The following is a 17,524-nucleotide window of genomic DNA, read 5'->3' as shown; positions in this document are numbered from 1 at the left end:
TTTTGTTTCGCCTTTTTTATATTAAAAAAACTCTAACGATTAAAGGATGTATACGATTTTCATGGTTAAAAAAAAACGTTTGATAAAATCAACAACGTTTCAGATTTTCAGAGTTTTTGAGAATTTTGTTATTACATTATCACTCATATGCCCTCCCACAAAAAAGGTTATCTACGCCACTGTTCTCGTGCATCAATTCTCTTTAAAAGATCGGTTTGTTGATCATCACATCTCTTTTTTTTTTGCAAAAGGAAGAGGGAAAATGTTTTGCATGAATTTCATTTCAATTTGAAGTCAAGTTAATTAAAGATAGATCATATATTTTTATTGGGCATTATTTGGGCTAAAGATACATATTTTAATTGCTTTAAGAAATAATTTCGGAAATTGTTCACAATTAACTAAATAATAATGAATTATATTGGCAATATTATAACTTCAGTCAAGCCAAGAAATCATTGAAATAAACATCGTTGAACTTTTTATTGCTCTCTGTACGTCGATATCTTGTACAAAACATAAATGCTGGAATATAATTTTGTTAGTAATATTCGAGACTTCAATTGACAATCTCTTCTTATACGATTTATAGTTATACGTCATAGCTCAATAAAAATATAACATACTTATACGCAAAACATTATTCACATGTAGCGCCATTTAAGTGTCATTCAGATGAAGCTAGTTGTTGTTATTTGATAAATTGTTTATATGAAAACTAGTTCTTGTGAATTCTCAACTTAAAGATAAGTTTTTAATGGAAAACAAATTGAATGAGGATATAAATAGAAATCGAATTAAAATAAGCCATTGACATCAACATGGGTTATTAAGAGGCGATAATGTTTTATTCTCATTGAAGATAAGATTGGTTTTTGTGCGTAAGATAGTTTTTTTTTTGTATTTTGTTATAAATTAAAGTGCAAAAATTAAAACTTGTCTGAATTGAGGTTTATCAAATCATTTTCAATTACCGGATTTAGCAAAATGGTCATAGAAAAATTGTTAAACGAAGAGCGTAAGTTTTATTTATTTTTATAATATTCTTTTTTTAAAAAGCCGGTTTGAACCCAAAAATACCAATTTGATTAGTTGTCGATACCTTACTCCCTTAACAAGTGTGGAATCAGTGTTACCGGAAAAAGTTATATCTTAATGGTGAAATTGTGTTTAAATGAAAAGATAGTAATTGTTGTCATTTATATTTGAAGTGAAGTTTTTGTGGCAGCAACGAAAATGACGTCATGCTATGGAAGAAAATAATTTTTTAATTAAATTTGAAGGATTAAAGAGAAAGAACATATGCATTTTCAATTAAATCGTTTATTTTGAAAATAAGACAAGTTCAATTTTGAAAAAAAAAGAAATTCAGGCCAAACAAAAACTGTATAAAATTTCCTTTGCAAATAACTTTTACCAGATTTGTTTGAACTTATTTTGAGTGGGTTATAAAACCTTGCAATAATCAAAAACACTCTGGTGAATATTCTTCAGAAAAAAATTGTTTCCATTTTTTAGTGGGCTAAAATTAATTTGTGCCACTTGCACACAAATGAGATTCAACTAAAATTGAATATGTCATTTCAAAAAAGACTTATTTCAGCAGTTAAGTCATAGAGGAAGGAATACCTAGAGAGCCGACTCGTACCCCCCTTACCTAAAACACCCGCAAATTTAATTTCAGATAATCTCTCTTATTTTTCTCTTGTTTTCCTATCTGTGAATACGTGTGAAAAGTACAATTCGTTTAATACCTTCCTTTCACCAGTAGATGTCCTCACAAACTTTGAATTTAAACATGATTTTGGTTTGTACATGAACTTGAATAGCTCAAATAGCTCACTCCAGACACCCACCTTTCAATAAATATGTACAGAAATAAAAAAAAAGGTTCGTGTTTTGAATTTATTATATTATTTTTTTATGAATTTATTTCCTACTGAGCACTTAAATTGTTTTTAATTGTTTTGAGCTCAACTCCACAGTTGAATGTGTTGGTGCCATTTAAAATGCACGGGAAAACTACCACATATAAGCACTGTGGAGTTTTTCCTCTCATTGCAGCTTGTAGGGTGGAAGAGAAAAACCAACCGAAGTCGCGTCTCTAGGTACCTATTCCTTCCTCTATGAGTTAAGTGCAGCAGTTAAGTTGTTTTTAAAATGACCGTTTTAATTGTTTTTTAATATTTTTGAAGTGAAGCACTCGTTAAGAACCGCAATAAGAAGCCACACAAAATACGATTATTGAAGTGAATTCAGACAAAGTGTTGCACGAGGAGTTAAGTAAATATTTCCATAGCCACCAAAAATTTATCAAAAATATTCATTATCAGAAAACGTCAATGAAGAATAAATATTTACACACGTTTTTTGCATTGGCCAATCTTCCAAATTCATACCTACTCGGCTTATCTCAAGGTCACATAGCTTGAGATATAAACATGTCGAAATTTGCAAAAAAAAAAATGTATTTGATAAGCAAAAATTAAAAGTTATTAATAGCAACCACCTTTTTGGGATGATTTTTATCTAAAATAAATTAAACATTGTAAAAAAAAAAAAATTAAAAAACTTTCCATAACATACATATGAAGAGAGTGAATTGCGTGCGGTATTTAACTTTGGAGTTCAAAATTAAACCTTCAAAATTTTGCTTCTTAAAAAAATTTCTAATAATAAAATTGGACAATTAAAGTGAATTTTTCTTGAATGAACATAATACCAAAAAAACAAAATTGATCACGAATGTAGAGTTTCTTTCCTTGTAATTGTAGGTGCATACTAGCAATAGTCCTGAAGTTAATTTAACAGAATTAGATGAATGTTCCTAATAAAACTTACAAAAACTTAAAGATTGCTTATGATTGATTTAAAACAAAAAAAAATCCTTACAAGTGCATACCTACTTTTTGTTTAGTCTAATTTTTTTTTGTAAAATTATAATATAAGAACAGTAATTTATCAAATTAAAACTATCTCTGTCAAATTATTGAGCTTCTGGTAAATGTATTAGAAAATAAAACATTCAGAACAAAAATGTTACGTATACATCCCAGTGACCATCTTTTTTTTTCAATTTTACACTGGAATGGAATTGCAAGGCAAATTTTCAAAAATGTAGCAAATTTGCTATAGATTAATAGGTGCACATAATAAATATAGATGTCGGGAACTCCAAAAACAAATTTATTTTGACATGATTTCACACCGTAATGTTCAAACACAAAGCTGCGTGCACACAATTGATTGTCATTACCTCAACTTTTTTCCGATACAAACTTAGAAAATAAGAAACACAAAATGTTAAAATGAGTCTAAGGGCCTGTTTCACAATGTACAAGTAAAGTTCTGTGTAGTTACCCACCAGTTAATTTACCTTCCAGTTAAATCCTCCCATTAGCAAACAGTACGTTTCACAATCAGCTGATAGCTATTCCAGTTTTCCATTAAACAAATTTTTGACAAATGGAAATCAAGAAAAAAAAAAAAAAATGTAAAAAATTGAGTGGCGTTGTATTTCAAAATGCAAATAAAATAAATTGCACGACTGGGGTCGCACGTACTTGCTTTTATTTTAAAAGTTACTCTAATGTTAAAGCTTTTCATTGATATTTTCACGGAATTTCATAAGTGGAAAAAAAATAAAATCTTTTTTTATAAATAATTAAATACCGTTTTAAATGATCTTTTACAAAAAAACTAAGTATGCCATTTTATTTCATGTATAAAAAGGAATTTTTAGAAAAATTTTTTCGAAAATCGTTAGAGCCGTTTTTTAAAAAAATAATTTTTTATATACCTATAAAAAATTTCTAACATTTTTCGAAAAAAAAAAAAATTTTAAATTTTTTTAAATAACGATAGTTTAAACGTTTCTGTACAAAAATTTTAGTCGAAATATGTTTTGTCGTTTACGAGAAATTCATAAATAAAAAAAAAACCATTCTATGGCAGGTACCGTTAATAACGGTTCAAAAAATATTTTTTTTATTTCCAAAGGAAGCTTTTATGTGTTACACTAAACACAAAAATTTTAGTCAAAATTGTTAGAGCCGTTTTTGAAAAAAATTAACTTTTCTATTTCCGTTATATGAAAGGTACCGTTAGTTTTGGTCCTAAAAAAAAATTTCAATTTGTCCTCTAGAGAATCACCCAAAACTATTAACTTCCAAGTTTGAAGGAAATCGCTTTATTAGTTTAGGTGGTAGCTCGAGATACACACAGACAGACAGACAAACAGACAGACGGACAGATAGACAGACAGACAGAATTGCCGGACCAACTTTTTTGGCATTCTTCATCATCGTAATGTCATGTAAAATTGTTATCTCGAGTTCGATTTTTTTTACGAATCCTAAACTTGCCCTATAGTACCTATATCGCAAGTAAAAATTTATGGAATTTAATGAAAGCAATTTATACACAAATTAAATTTACTTGGTGATTTGATAGGCACGTGGGTGCAATCAATAGCACCTACGAGTCTTGGAAATTTCGCAATTTGATAGAAAATTCTGTCTGTAGTGCATCTATATCAAGGAATTTAAAATACATCGCTTGTAATACTACGTTTCCACCTACCCTTAATCCAAAATTTAGCTAAGTAGATTAACGGCCATATTATTTACTAGTTTAAAAAATACATCTCGATGTAAAATTGTCAAATGTCAAAAATAAATCCAAATCCAAAATAGTTATCCCGATATTAACTATGAAAATAGTTAAAAATTACTATTTTTATCTCTGTGTGATAGTGAATATTATGGATTCCATTACTCTGGAGATGTATTTTTCACAGTGCTCAGCTTATTCTTTCAATTACTCGAATCAGGATGTTTTGTTTGGAATTGCTTGGTAGTTTCCAAACGTTTATTACAATGGTTTTTACAACTGAGTCTATTCTCTTTTTGTGCTCAAACTTGCGCTGCATAGAAGACTATCGCTTAAAATATGGTTTAAATAAAACAAAAACGATTTTTCGATTTATATTCGTTTTGTGTTGAAACTAAAACGTGCTCTTTAGTAGAGCAAGTAAAAACGTATAGATGTAATTTTTAACCTGGTTAAATATGACATTTAAAGTGTTATTGATAGTTCAAACATTAGGAAAACACCTCAAAAACATGTGTAATATAAGAATGAATATTCCATTACTTGTACTCTATAAAACAACTAAACATAGAAATATCTTATACAATAATCCTATCTATTCTGATGATATCGAAAGTATTACTTACATATGGAAATGGAATACTACCAAATATAAATGCTTAGTAACCGCATGACGGACCATCTTATTTTAATTTGTATTAAATAATAAACATATTGTGGATTAAAATATTAAGATAAGTTGCAGTAATCTAAGGATTTATTAGATACTTAAGATAATGTAATTACTGCCGCACTGAGATATATTCTGCAGAATTATTTTTAAACATCCAGATGTCAGAGAGACTTTTTCTGTCTTATAAATAGTATCGATAGTATCTTTTGGGTCCAAGATAGGATTAGAGGTTGTTGTCCCGTTTAATAAACTCTTTGAAATTTAATAAGTTACAAATGGGTAATATTCAATAAAGCTTAGATTGAAAAAAAGAAAAGAATTGTTAGCTTAAATTTAATAATAAACATACATTTTAGGTCAAAATGGGAAGAATGCTATACCAATATCCGAAGCTTTGGCAAAAACAGGTATTTACTTAGATCTTCTTACGAAAAACTGTGAATTTTATGTTAATGTATTTAAGGATTTGGTATCTTCAATTACGTCCTAATCATTCTCGGTGGATTGCTGATGACATGTACCTATTATGAAACAGCTTTAGCTAGTTTTATACTTCCAGCTGCAGGATGTGACTTAGAATTGACAAACCAAGAAAAAGGCATATTATCAGCTATTGGATATATTGGTATTATAGTCAGTTCACATCTTTGGGGATTTCTAGCGGACACAAAAGGTAGACGATATGTTATTTTACCTGCAGTCTTGATAAGTTCGACAATATCTGTATTGTCAAGTTTTTCAAATACATTTTGGTTGCTTGTTCTTCTAAGATTTTTAAATGGATTTTTGTAAGTATCTTCACTATTTTTTTAAATACAAATAAAAATAATAAATTTTTCTTTTTTATAGTGTTTCTGGTTCATCAGCAACTGTCTTTGCATATGTTGGAGAGTTTCATACAGGTCACTCAAGAACTCGTGCAGTAATGGCCTCGGCATCTGTATTGTCTATCGGATGTATTCTATTGCCCGTTTTGGCTTGGGCAATAGTTAATCAGAGTTGGTCTTTTCCAATGGCTTTACTTGGAGTAGTCTACAAACCGTGGAGACTTTTTATTGTAGCTTGTGCATGTCCAGGAGTTCTATGTGCAATTATTATAATGTTTTACCCCGAGAGTCCAAAATTTCTCATGTCCATTGGCAAGAATGAGGAAGCTCTTGAAGTTTTAAGAAAAATGCATAAATGGAATAAAGGAAGTGGAGATTTCCAAGTAAGATTTAATTTGGTAATGGATGCAAGTTTAGACTTATTTTTTTTTTCTTAAATCTACAAATAGATACGTGAAGTTATTTCTGATGAAGATACATCATTGGCAAATGCAAATAAAGCTTCAAACAAAAGTTCCAGTTTTCTAGCAACTTTCTTCCGAACAATGTGGAGACAGACAGCACCACTTTTTCAAAGGGGCTTACTCCTCTCCACTGTGCTTTCTTGTACAATACAATTTTGGATTTATGTCACTCTCCATGGAATGTTTATGTGGTTTCCCTACACAATTCACAGTATGGTGGAATTTAGGAAAAATAATCCAGGCAATTCGTCGAGTGTTTGTGATGTTATTTATGCTAAGCAGTTTCAGTTGGAAAGCGAATTACAAAATGTTGATGATGTACCTAAGTTTTAAAAAATTCATAAAACATTTTTTCATAATTTTATTTTGATAATTAGGTCAAGGATTGCAATGAAAAATTTGAAAATCAAACTTTTGTTTTCACAATTATGATGGAATTTTTCTATGGAATGGGATTTGTTATCATTGGTTTTTTGGTTCATAGGGCTAAAAAAACTCATATCCTTTGTAAGTATTCAAAATGTTTTTTTTTTTTTTTTTGTTGTAAGAAAGTTGATAATTTTCTTCATAGTTTTTGTACTGTTTGTCTTTGGAAGTTGTGGAATTTGGATACATTTCATCTACAATACAACTGTAGCCTTAATTGTTTACCAAATGCTGTTTCTAGCTGGAGTCGGAATTCAAGTTATGAGTGAAATAACAGTAGATTTATATCCAACAAATCTTAGGTTAGTAAAACAGGACTTACATTTCTTTTTTTTTTCCAGAATGTAACTAATGCTAATTTTGTATAAACAATATTTCAGAGGTATGGCTCTTTGTATTTCTTTGATGTTCGGTCGATTGGGTGGTGTTTTCGGAGCAAATTTTGTTGCTTGGCTTTTGGCAACAAATTGCGAGATGACTTTCAATATTGCTGGAGCAGGTCTCATGATATCGGGACTTTTAACATTTTTCATACCAAAAGTAAAACCTTTTGAGAAAAATGCAATCAACGATGCGTAGTATTAATTACAATTAGACCGATTTTAGATTATATTAATCTAAGTTAGACCTTAGTTTTAAGTTATAAATGGTTTTGTAAAAATAAAGTTTTTTTTTCATAATTTCATTTTGTGTCTGTTAATTTTGTTTAAATCTGCAGGGTAACCCAGTTCAAATAGACAAAATTATAAAGAGCTCCAAAGGATTTAAGATAGATTTAAGGCACACAAATATTCTGAAAACTTGTAGCAGAATTCCTTTGTAATAATATTGTTACTCAAAAGTTTTCTTAAAAATGTCCATATGAACCCCAAAAGTATGCAATTTGTTTTGCAAATAAATGATACTCAATACAATACTTGACGAAAAGATGACAAAAGCAGTAAATCACATATGTAGCAAAATAATGAATGAGATTTTTAGAAAATTGATAGTTGACTGGGAGAGGCGATCGCTAAGCAACACCTTTACTTGCTAAAGAATTTGTATGGAGGCGGTTAACGACGTGACGTCAAACATACAAAGTCTTTCAGAGACTTCAAGATAATTTGAAATGAAGAGAGTAGTACCTACATCACAAAGAAAGAGTCAAAACACTAAAACGGCCTATAGACACGACACTTGTGTGAACACCGGAGCGATTACAATGAAAACTTTTTGATTTTTGGTGTCGGTGTCATGATCGGTGTCAGAGTGTTGCCTAAATATTTTATAGGCAAGGAGTAGAATTTGAAAAATCTTAGAGCAAAAAATAGCCAATTTCAAAAGTAGTCAAAAAAAAAAAAAAATAAAAAAAAAATTTGTTTGGCATGAGATTTTTTTTAATTTTCAGATACCTTTTGGTTATTAGAGTTCACGTATAATTTTTATTTGTTATTTCATTTTGGTTTTTATGCTCATTTGGAGTTTTTCTTTTTTGGCTCTGAGGAAGTCCCTGAGCGCTCAGGACAGAGCTTTGAGTAGATTATATTCGAAGCATTCAGATTTAATCCTGAAACCCACCTGAGTGCCAAACTGATATTCAATCAATTTTGTAGTTTTGTTACTTTTTTTTTCAATCAAGCTTCTAAAATATAAGTGAGTTTGGCTTTGCTCAGCGTTTTGTGAAATGCTTTGAAAAGAGCCAAAATTCTGATAAATCAGTAATACAAATTTTAAGGAGCGAATGAAATGTTCAAAGCGTCTGTTTGGGGAAAAAAAACCGGTTCTGGCAACGCTGCTGTTTGCCATGTTTGTTTATTTCATTGAAACAAAAGATAAAATTAGTACAAACTTTTGATCATCATTTGACACAAATAAATTGCAATCAAACTGAAAACCAAGAAGCGGGTACTACAAGACATCATAAATCAAATTAAGACATTTTATCATCCACTAAACCTTTAAGTATTTTTTACCGCAGTACGTTCTAACATATTTTTTTAAAGCTGTAACAAAAAAGAAACTATTAAAATACTTACTTTTTAAACTATCAAGAAAAGAAGGGTTATAAAAAGACAAATGAAATTTATCCATCCAGATTTTTCTGGATTTTGACTTGATTTTTTTAAAAATTAAAATTAACTTTTTTTGAGCAAAACCATTTTTATTTTGCTTAAATTTCATAAAATAAATGATACAAAAAATTCTCTAGGTAATTTAAGGAAGAAAAATATATGGGAGTAAAAGACAATCTTCCATCGATAAAGATTGCATTGCGATAAATGCAATTTTCTCACAAACTGACTTCCAACACAAAAAAAAAAAAATATTTTGAACACAACCTCAACACCTACAATATTTGCATACATGTTTTTAAAAAGCCAAAATCTCATTTATATCTGTGAAATTTAAATCCACTAAATTTAATCAAGAGTTTTTGAAAGAATGTTCCTCAAATCAAAATTTTGTAAAAAAACCTTATTAAAAAATTTTAAATTGCTTTTTTTCAAACTTTTTTGTAGTAAAATATGAATTTATTAAAAAAAAAATTTTGGCAATAAATATTTTCAGTTGAATTCCGAAGAGAAAAAGGTAATTACAGTTTTGAAAAAAAAAAAAAATTACTTCAATTTCATTGGATTTTTTTGATAAAAACTGAATTTTTGCATTGAAATAATTGATTTTCTCAAAGCCTTTGGAAAAATAAGAACTTACACCTTTTGCTTTTAAACTTTCAACAATAAGGGCTATTCAATGAAGAAAAAATAACCTTATATTTAAATGTTGAACTTTAAAAAATAATAAGTTAATTTTTTTTTCAAAACTTCTATTAAAAAAGTTCTTCGAAAATGAAATACTTTTTAATTTATTTTCATAAACTGTAATACATATTGGCATTTCCTTTTATAATTTCAAATCATAATAAATGTGGCCAGAAAAAGTTGAAAAATAAATGCATTTTATATTACGAAAAGGTTTTAAAAATAACATGTTAAAATTTTTTAAATCATTTTTTTTTTCAAAAATCTGAGTTGAATTACCATTTTTTCAAAACCCCTTTCTTCAATTTACTTTATTTTAATTTTACAAATATGAATAAGCTTCTAGCTTTTTAAAAATGTATATTTAAATATTGTAGGTGTAGCCGTTGTGTTCAAATCAATTTGAAGTCAATTTGTGAGAAAATTTCATTTATCGCCTAAACCCTAAACGATGGAAGATTGTCTTTCATTCCCATATAATTGTTTTCCTTTAATTGCCTAGACAATTTTTAAGCATTAGTAAATTTATAAAATTTAAGCAAAATTTGATTCTCGAAACTGTAAACAGAAGAGTTTTTCTGTTTCCACATCTTTTGTTACATTTCAAAGACTAATTAATGAAGGTTACTCATGAGTTATTTTTTAACACCTGAAACATTCTGTTTTTGGTTTTATTAGATTAGGCATTAAAAAAGACCTGAAAATTTATCTGTCATACAAGAATAGGTGCTTCATTAGTTGAACTTAAAAAAAAACATAACAGAACAAATCAAATACAAGAAAAAACTCTTCCTCTTTGTTATAAATCATAATAAACATAATTGTTAAGTTATATCTTATCAGATAAGGTGTTGTAATCTAATGATTTATTGGATACTATGTAAATATTATTTTAAAAAATAATTGTCATATTGAGATAACTTTGGCAGATACTTTAACTTTTAACTTCAAGGCGTCAGAAAGTTTTTTTGTTTTGTAAAAAGTATCGACAGTATCTTTTAGCTTTAGCTTTGAAAAATTCTTTAGTCAAATAAATGCAATATTATTTTGATCTTTAAAATAAAATAAATAACATATGGTTAATTTGTACATGATTTTCAAGAAGAATTTAATTTAAGACATGGATTCGACAAATAGGAGTAAAATAAGCAAAAGTGCTATTCCATTTTCCGAAGCTTTGGAAAAAACTGGTATGTACTTAGTAAGTTTTTTTTAAGTAAAACTATTAAAGATTAAGGTATTTAATTTAGGCTTCGGAATATTCAACTATGTCCTAATAATCCTCGGTGGATTGCTATTGACATGTAACTATTATGAAACTGCTGTTGCTAGTTTTATACTTCCAGCTGCAGGATGTGACTTAGAACTGACAAACCAAGAAAAAGGCATATTATCAGCTATTGGATATATTGGAATAATTGTCAGTTCACATTTTTGGGGATTTTTAGCGGACACAAAAGGCAGACGATATGTTATTTTACCTGCAATTTTGATAAGTACAACAGTATCTGTATTGTCAAGTTTTTCAAATACATTTTGGTTGCTTGTTCTTCTAAGATTTTTAAATGGATTTTTGTAAGTAGTATCTTACCATTTTTTGGAAAAGAAATAAATATAAAACAAATATTTTGAATTTAATAGTGTTTCTGGTGCATCAGCAACTGTCTACGCATATGTTGGAGAGTTTCATACAGATCACTCAAGGACTCGTGTAATTATGGCATCGTCATGTGTTTTTTCTATTGGATGTATGCTATTGCCCTGTATAGCTTGGGCAGTTATTAATCAAAGTTGGTCTTTGCCAATACCTTTTCTTGGAGTAGTCTACAAACCGTGGAGACTTTATATAGTAGCTTGTGCATGTCCAGGAATTCTCTCTGCAATTATCATAATGTTTTATCCTGAAAGTCCGAAATTTCTCATGTCTATTGGCAAGAACGAGGAAGCTCTAAAGATTTTAAGAAAAATACATAAATGGAACAAAGGAAGTGGAGATTTTCAAGTAAGTTTTGTCAGTCAATACAAGAGTGTAGACTTTGTTCATAAATCTAACAAATAGATACGTGAAATTATATTTGATGAGGATACATCATCATTGAAGAATGCCTCAACCAAAAGTTCCAGTTTTATTGTAATTTTTTTCCAAACAATGTGGAGACAAACTGCACCACTTTTACAAAAAGGTTTAATCCTTTCGACTGTTTTAGCTTGTACAATTCAATTTTGGATTTTTGTCACTCTCCATGGAATGGCAATTTGGTTTCCCTACACAGTTCATAATATGGTGGAGTTTAGGAAAAATAATCCAGGCAATTCATCTAGTATTTGTGATGTTATTTATGCTAAGGAATTTCAATTGGAAAACGAACGAAAACAGGGTATTGATAACGTAAGTTTAAAAAAAATGTTTTTAAACTTATGTAAAATAGTTTAATTCTTATTTTATTTATAACTAGGTCAATGAATGCAATGAACAATTTGAAAATCAAACTTTTATTCTACACATTTTGATTGAATTTTTCTATGGAATGGGATTCTTTGTTATTGGTTTTCTAGTTAATAGAGTTAAAAAAACTCATATTCTTTGTAAGTATTTGGAATATTTCGTGTTTGGTAAGAAAGTTTTGTAACATTTTTAATATAATTTTCTTTATAGTTTTTGTATTATTTGTTTTTGGAAGTTGTGGAATTTGGATAAATTTCATCTATAATACAACTTTAGCTTTACTCGTATATAATATGCTATTTTTAGCAGGAGTTGGAATTCAAGTTACAAGCGAAATTGTGGTAGACTTGTATCCTACATATTTAAGGTAAGCAAACCTAAAGTTTCATTAATGTTAAATTGGCAAATATTAAATATATTTCAGGGCTATGGCACTTTGCATTTCTTTGATGTTTGGTCGATTGGGTGGTGTATTTGGAGCTTATATAGTTTCCTGGCTTTTGACAACTAATTGCGAGTTGACTTTCAACATTGCTGGAGTGAGTCTCATGTTATCGGGACTTTTAACTTTTTTGATTCCGAAAGTAAAAACTTTTGATAAAAACGATCCGTAATATTTATTCGAATTAGACTTGTTACTGATTATATTAATCTAAGCAAGACCTAAGAAAAGTCACAAATGGTTTCATAAGAGAATAAAGTTCGTTTTGTATAATACTCCTTTATTATTATTTTGTGTTTGTGAATTCTTTTTAAATCTATAATGTACTTTAAAATTATGAACATATGAAGATACATACTACTTCAGGAAATTCTAACCCAAAAATAATTTAAATAAAAGAAAACTACAAAAACTGGAACCTTAAAAATAACACTCTCAAAAATATGAAACAAGAAAATATTTTCAGCTGAAATTGTTATCTGATGTTCGTTTCGGAAGCGTTTCGGACGCGTTTTGGGAGCGTTTTGGAAGCGTTTCAGACGCGTTTCGGACGGGTTTTGGACGCGTTTCAGATGCGTTTCGGACGTTTTGGGCGCGTTTTGGACGCGTTTTAGGCGCGTTTCGGACGCGTTTTGGGCGCGTTTTGGACGCGTTTTGGACTCGTTTTGGACGCGTTTTTGCACGTTTCACGTTTTAGACGCGTTTCAGAAGTGTTTCGGACGCGTTTTGTACGCGGTTTGGACGTGTTTAGGACGCGTTTCGGACGTCTTTCGGAAGCGTTTCGGACGCGTTTCGGACGCGTTTTAGACGCGTTTCGGACGCGTTTCAGAAGCGTTTCGGATGCTTTTTGAACGCGTTATGCCTTAATCCAAGATTGAACTTTTTTTTATATCAATCATTTAAACGCTTATTCTGTCCACCATTTTGAGACTTTCCATTTTGAATACAAAATAGTTGGCAAATTTTTCATATTCCTCTTACTAATATGCTTCAGTGCACCATTTCATTACTTTTCGCCAAGAAATAATGGCCATGCAAATGATTTTTGACTCCAAAGAGCACTAAAAGGTACCACTGTGCACCGGGTCCTCTTCGCTAACTGAGATGTGCTTGAACCTGACCTGACCCTAAATTTACGTTAAAGAGCAAAGCTCTTACATTACCTTTAACAACTTAAAACTCACGAATTTTTGTAAAAACGACCTCTAGCGGGAAAATAGTGGAATCGATTTTTATGTTTTTGCACTCAATTTAATGTTTTGATTCTAAGCTAAATTCAGCAGAAGCCAAAGAAAACGAGAGTGATTTCATATTTTTGGTTGCAAGTGCAGTAGGTAAGCAAGCAAAAATTAAAAATCAGCCAGACAGACGACTAAACAGTTTTTTTGAATTATTCTGTGGTCATAATTCTTAAATGAATTATAATAAAATCATTCTAATATCAAACCCGATGACATGCATAATGAGTTTAAAATGTCTTACCAAATAACTGAATTTTAATTTTTCTGCTTGCAAGTAAAGAAGCCAAACCAGATTTTTTTACTTAATTTATTAATTTGTTTTCGAAAAAAAAGACGCTTATACAGGGTGTTCTATCACTCTACTAACAAAAAAAAAGTTTTAATATTCGATATTTTTGCAACGAATAGAAAAAAAAATTATGAGAAAGTAGATGAGATTGTAATAATTTTCAGTCGTATAAATTAAGGCCCAATATATTCACTATTCACTCTCCATTAAATTTAAAGTCTCCATTTAAAATGAGAAATTTAAAAATTCGTATGCGATTTGACGGATTTTAAAATATTAATGGGGACTTTAAATTTATTGGAGAGTGAATAAATTAAGTCTTTAGAAATACAGGCTCTACAAAAAGTTAAAAAATGGGTGTCTACTCACGAGTTTATAAAAAAAATTATTTATTAAAAAAAAGCGGTTTTCAAAAGTTAAAAAACTCGTTTTTAGATTTCACAGGAAATAAATTTATGATGAAACGCCGAAAAAGAAGTACAACCGAAAAATAATAGTACAAATGAGCTGGATACTTTTTTTTACTTCTTTATTTGATGCTCTTTAATTCAGACTAAGCTTCAAATATTTATGTGTTAGAAGCCTAGTTCAACAATCCGATGTTCTTATAAAAATGTTAAGATGTCTAACATCCTGTATGTTTTTAAGATCATCAGTTTAATGTATGTATCTATTATCATTTGTGTTTATATTTCAAGAATAAAGTTGCCGAAATGGCGTTGAAGTGTACAGATAAAACAGCCAACGGTAAGTTCTTGCGCTGTTTTATTTGGTATTTCTTTTAAAAGTAATTAACATGTGCTTAAAAAATTGTATTAAAAGTTTTTGGAATGTTGTTTTGTCGGCCAATTACCACATGGTCCAAAATTAATTAAATCCTAAAAATTCAGTTAAAATTTGAACATTTTTATTTTCAATCTTTTATACAGGAGTGTTCATAAGCCATAACCATTTATTTAATTAATTTGCAAAAAAAAAACGATAGGCCTAAGTCGAGTTAAGAAAAATTTGAGCTAAAAGTGCATAAAATTAAGAAATGCCAAGCGTTTTGCTGAGATTAACTCAATAAATTCCTATCTCGATTTAGGCATTTATGGCTTGTGGACACCAGTAATCGAACTATATTTAGTTTTTATTTTTCGAATTAAGTTGTTACAGATGAACCCAATGAAAACCAAAATACAAACGATGCAATTAGTTTAACTGAAGCTTTGGAAAAAACTGGTATGTTTTATTTTTGTTATCAAATCTTCTTCAAGTCGTTAATGATTATATGAACTTTTAAATTTCAGGTTATGGAATATTTAATTATTGTCTAATTTTGCTTGGCGGTGTTGTGTTGTCTTGCAATTTATATGAAACTTCTTCAATTGGATTTATACTTCCTATCGCAGAATGTGACTTGAAACTGTCAAACCATGATAAGGGAATTTTAAGTGCTGTCTGTTACTTTGGTATCATTGTCAGTTCACATTTTTGGGGATTTATGGCTGATACCAAAGGCAGACGAGCTGTTATATTGCCTTCACTTTTGATAAGTTCGGTAGTGTCGATATTGTCAAGTTTTTCTCATCAACTTTGGTTGCTAATTGTTTTGAGATTTATCAACGGCTGTTTGTAAGTTTTTCAAATGAATAAATGACGATAACACTTTCACTGTCTGCTTTAAAGTATTTCTTCGCTTTCCACATACATAGTTTATCTTGGAGAGTTTCATAGCGACCGTACAAGAACTGGAGCAATTATGGCAGCTTCTTCTATCTTTTCTATCACAGCAATGTTATTACCAATACTTGCCTGGGGTATTATTAATCAGAGTTGGTCAATTTCTCTACCTTTTATTGGAATAGTCTACAAACCGTGGAGACTTTTAATATTAGTTTGTGGAAGTATTGGATTGTTTGCTGGTCTAATCATGATGCTGTTTCCCGAAAGTCCGAAATTTCTTTTATCAAAAGGAAAAACAGACGAGGCTATTGATGTCTTAAAGAAAATGCATAAATGGAATGTTAGAAGTGGAGACTTACAGGTAAGCCATTGAATATTATTTAGGAGTGAGATATTAAAATTTTGAAACTTTTTTATAAGATAAGTGAAATCACTGCTGACGAAGAAGACATACAAGTACAAAATGATACTTCATTGGAAAGTTCGAGTCTTTTAAGAGTTTTTCTACAAACAGTATGGAATCAGACTATACCACTTTTTCAAAAGACTTTACTAATACCTACTATACTTATTTGTACAATTCAATTTTGGATGTGCGTTGGTATTTATGGAATCTTTATGTGGTACCCTATCATTACTGACAGCATGGTGAGCTCAATGAGTCATAATTCCCAAAATGTATCGAGTATTTGTGATGCTGTTTATGCTAAGCAAGCTGAAACTTTGGCGATAGATAAAAACGTTCAAGTAAGTTCAATTTTACCAGGTTTTGAAAATAGTTAATGGTGGTAAAATTTTGATTTTCTAGCACTGCACTGAAAAACTTGAAGATCGAACATTTATTTTCTCTATTATGATGGAATTCTTTTTCGGAATGGGTTATGTCGTCATTGGAATTTTGGTACAAAAAGTTCAAAAGAAACATATTTTATGTAAGGATTTTATTATTATTTAGTTTTGACTCCGAATTTAAAATTTGTATTTACAGTTGCTACATTAATTATTTTTGGAACTTGTGGAGTATTGACAAATTTGATCAACGATAAAACATTTTCTTTAATTACATTTAATATGTTCTTTATATCAGGAATCGGAATTCAGCTTTTATGTGGAATAACAATCGAATTGTATCCGACACATTTGAGGTTGAAAAATACTATACAGTATTGAATTGGTTTAGGTAAATAATTTATTTATATTTTCTAGAGCAATGGCAATTTGTATTTCGGTGATGTTTGGCCGATTGGGTGGTGTTGCTGGAGCAAGTATTACTGGTTTGATGATGGCTAGTAATTGTGAGATGACATTTTATATTGCGGGAACTGGATTGATTGTGTCGGGTTTCTTAACGCTTTTGATACCGAAAAAAGAAAATGAAAAGACGGTAGAAAGTGTAGTTGAATAAATAATTGGTTCAGATTTCGATGGATATTTTAATGGATAAGACTTTTTTGAGATTTTAGAAATCTGAATTGAAAAAAATTTGTAAAAAGTAAAAAAAAATTAATGTTAAGTTGTTATAAAATAGGAAGTTGTTTGTTAAATTTTTGTTAAAATTGAGGTTATATAAATATAGAAAAACAAGTTTATGTTTGAAGTTAATGATAAATTTATTTAAAAAAAAATTAAAAGCTGGGAGCTTTGTCAAAATGAAGCAAAGGACAAAATATTTTGATGGATTTTTGTTCAACTTTTA

General features: G+C 29.6%; 3 protein-coding genes across 4 annotated transcripts; all 3 read left to right on the top strand.

Moving 5' to 3' along the window:
• The first annotated feature begins 907 nt into the window (after window positions 1-907).
• LOC129911096 (synaptic vesicle glycoprotein 2B-like) lies at window positions 908-7,686 on the top strand. Of its 2 annotated transcripts, none has more exons than XM_055988768.1 (8): window positions 908-1,018; window positions 5,641-5,691; window positions 5,748-6,072; window positions 6,134-6,494; window positions 6,561-6,893; window positions 6,953-7,082; window positions 7,147-7,303; window positions 7,382-7,686. In XM_055988768.1, exons 1-8 carry the CDS (start codon window positions 988-990, stop codon window positions 7,578-7,580), a joined length of 1,587 nt encoding a protein of 528 aa, XP_055844743.1. In that variant the 5' UTR covers window positions 908-987; the 3' UTR covers window positions 7,581-7,686. The 2 variants fall into 2 exon arrangements, with proteins under 2 accessions (XP_055844743.1, XP_055844744.1); XM_055988769.1 differs by lacking the exon at window positions 908-1,018 and adding an exon at window positions 5,431-5,563.
• A 3,016-nt stretch (window positions 7,687-10,702) lies between these two features.
• LOC129911095 (synaptic vesicle glycoprotein 2C-like) lies at window positions 10,703-12,905 on the top strand. The gene is made up of 7 exons (XM_055988767.1): window positions 10,703-10,932; window positions 10,993-11,317; window positions 11,384-11,744; window positions 11,802-12,131; window positions 12,199-12,328; window positions 12,399-12,555; window positions 12,613-12,905. The coding sequence occupies exons 1-7, from the start codon at window positions 10,863-10,865 to the stop codon at window positions 12,800-12,802; spliced, it is 1,563 nt and encodes a 520-aa protein (XP_055844742.1). The 5' UTR covers window positions 10,703-10,862; the 3' UTR covers window positions 12,803-12,905.
• Window positions 12,906-15,876: 2,971 nt separating this feature from the next.
• On the top strand, window positions 15,877-17,324 carry LOC129911094 (synaptic vesicle glycoprotein 2A-like). The gene is made up of 5 exons (XM_055988766.1): window positions 15,877-16,189; window positions 16,249-16,575; window positions 16,637-16,760; window positions 16,817-16,973; window positions 17,035-17,324. The coding sequence occupies exons 1-5, from the start codon at window positions 15,905-15,907 to the stop codon at window positions 17,231-17,233; spliced, it is 1,092 nt and encodes a 363-aa protein (XP_055844741.1). The 5' UTR covers window positions 15,877-15,904; the 3' UTR covers window positions 17,234-17,324.
• The last annotated feature ends 200 nt before the right edge of the window (window positions 17,325-17,524 follow it).

Source organism: Episyrphus balteatus, chromosome 2 (assembly GCF_945859705.1).
Source record: "Episyrphus balteatus chromosome 2, idEpiBalt1.1, whole genome shotgun sequence".
Taxonomy (NCBI): domain Eukaryota; kingdom Metazoa; phylum Arthropoda; class Insecta; order Diptera; family Syrphidae; genus Episyrphus; species Episyrphus balteatus.
This window is presented reverse-complemented; position numbering and strand designations above follow the sequence as displayed.

Bases quoted from the DNA above. Each gene is read 5' to 3' on its own strand.
- LOC129911096 (XM_055988768.1), top strand. From the start codon at position 988: ATGGTCATAGAAAAATTGTTAAACGAAGAGC. The intron at 5,692-5,747 runs GTATTTACTTAG...AATGTATTTAAG, and splicing joins CGAAGCTTTGGCAAAAACAG to GATTTGGTATCTTCAATTAC. The intron at 6,894-6,952 runs GTACCTAAGTTT...TTTGATAATTAG, and splicing joins AATTACAAAATGTTGATGAT to GTCAAGGATTGCAATGAAAA.
- LOC129911095 (XM_055988767.1), top strand. From the start codon at position 10,863: ATGGATTCGACAAATAGGAGTAAAATAAGCAAAAGTGCTATTCCATTT. The intron at 11,745-11,801 runs GTAAGTTTTGTC...TCTAACAAATAG, and splicing joins AAGGAAGTGGAGATTTTCAA to ATACGTGAAATTATATTTGA. The intron at 12,329-12,398 runs GTAAGTATTTGG...TTTTCTTTATAG, and splicing joins TAAAAAAACTCATATTCTTT to TTTTTGTATTATTTGTTTTT.
- LOC129911094 (XM_055988766.1), top strand. From the start codon at position 15,905: ATGGCAGCTTCTTCTATCTTTTCTATCACAGCAATGTTATTACCAATA. The intron at 16,576-16,636 runs GTAAGTTCAATT...TTGATTTTCTAG, and splicing joins CGATAGATAAAAACGTTCAA to CACTGCACTGAAAAACTTGA. The intron at 16,761-16,816 runs GTAAGGATTTTA...TTGTATTTACAG, and splicing joins TCAAAAGAAACATATTTTAT to TTGCTACATTAATTATTTTT.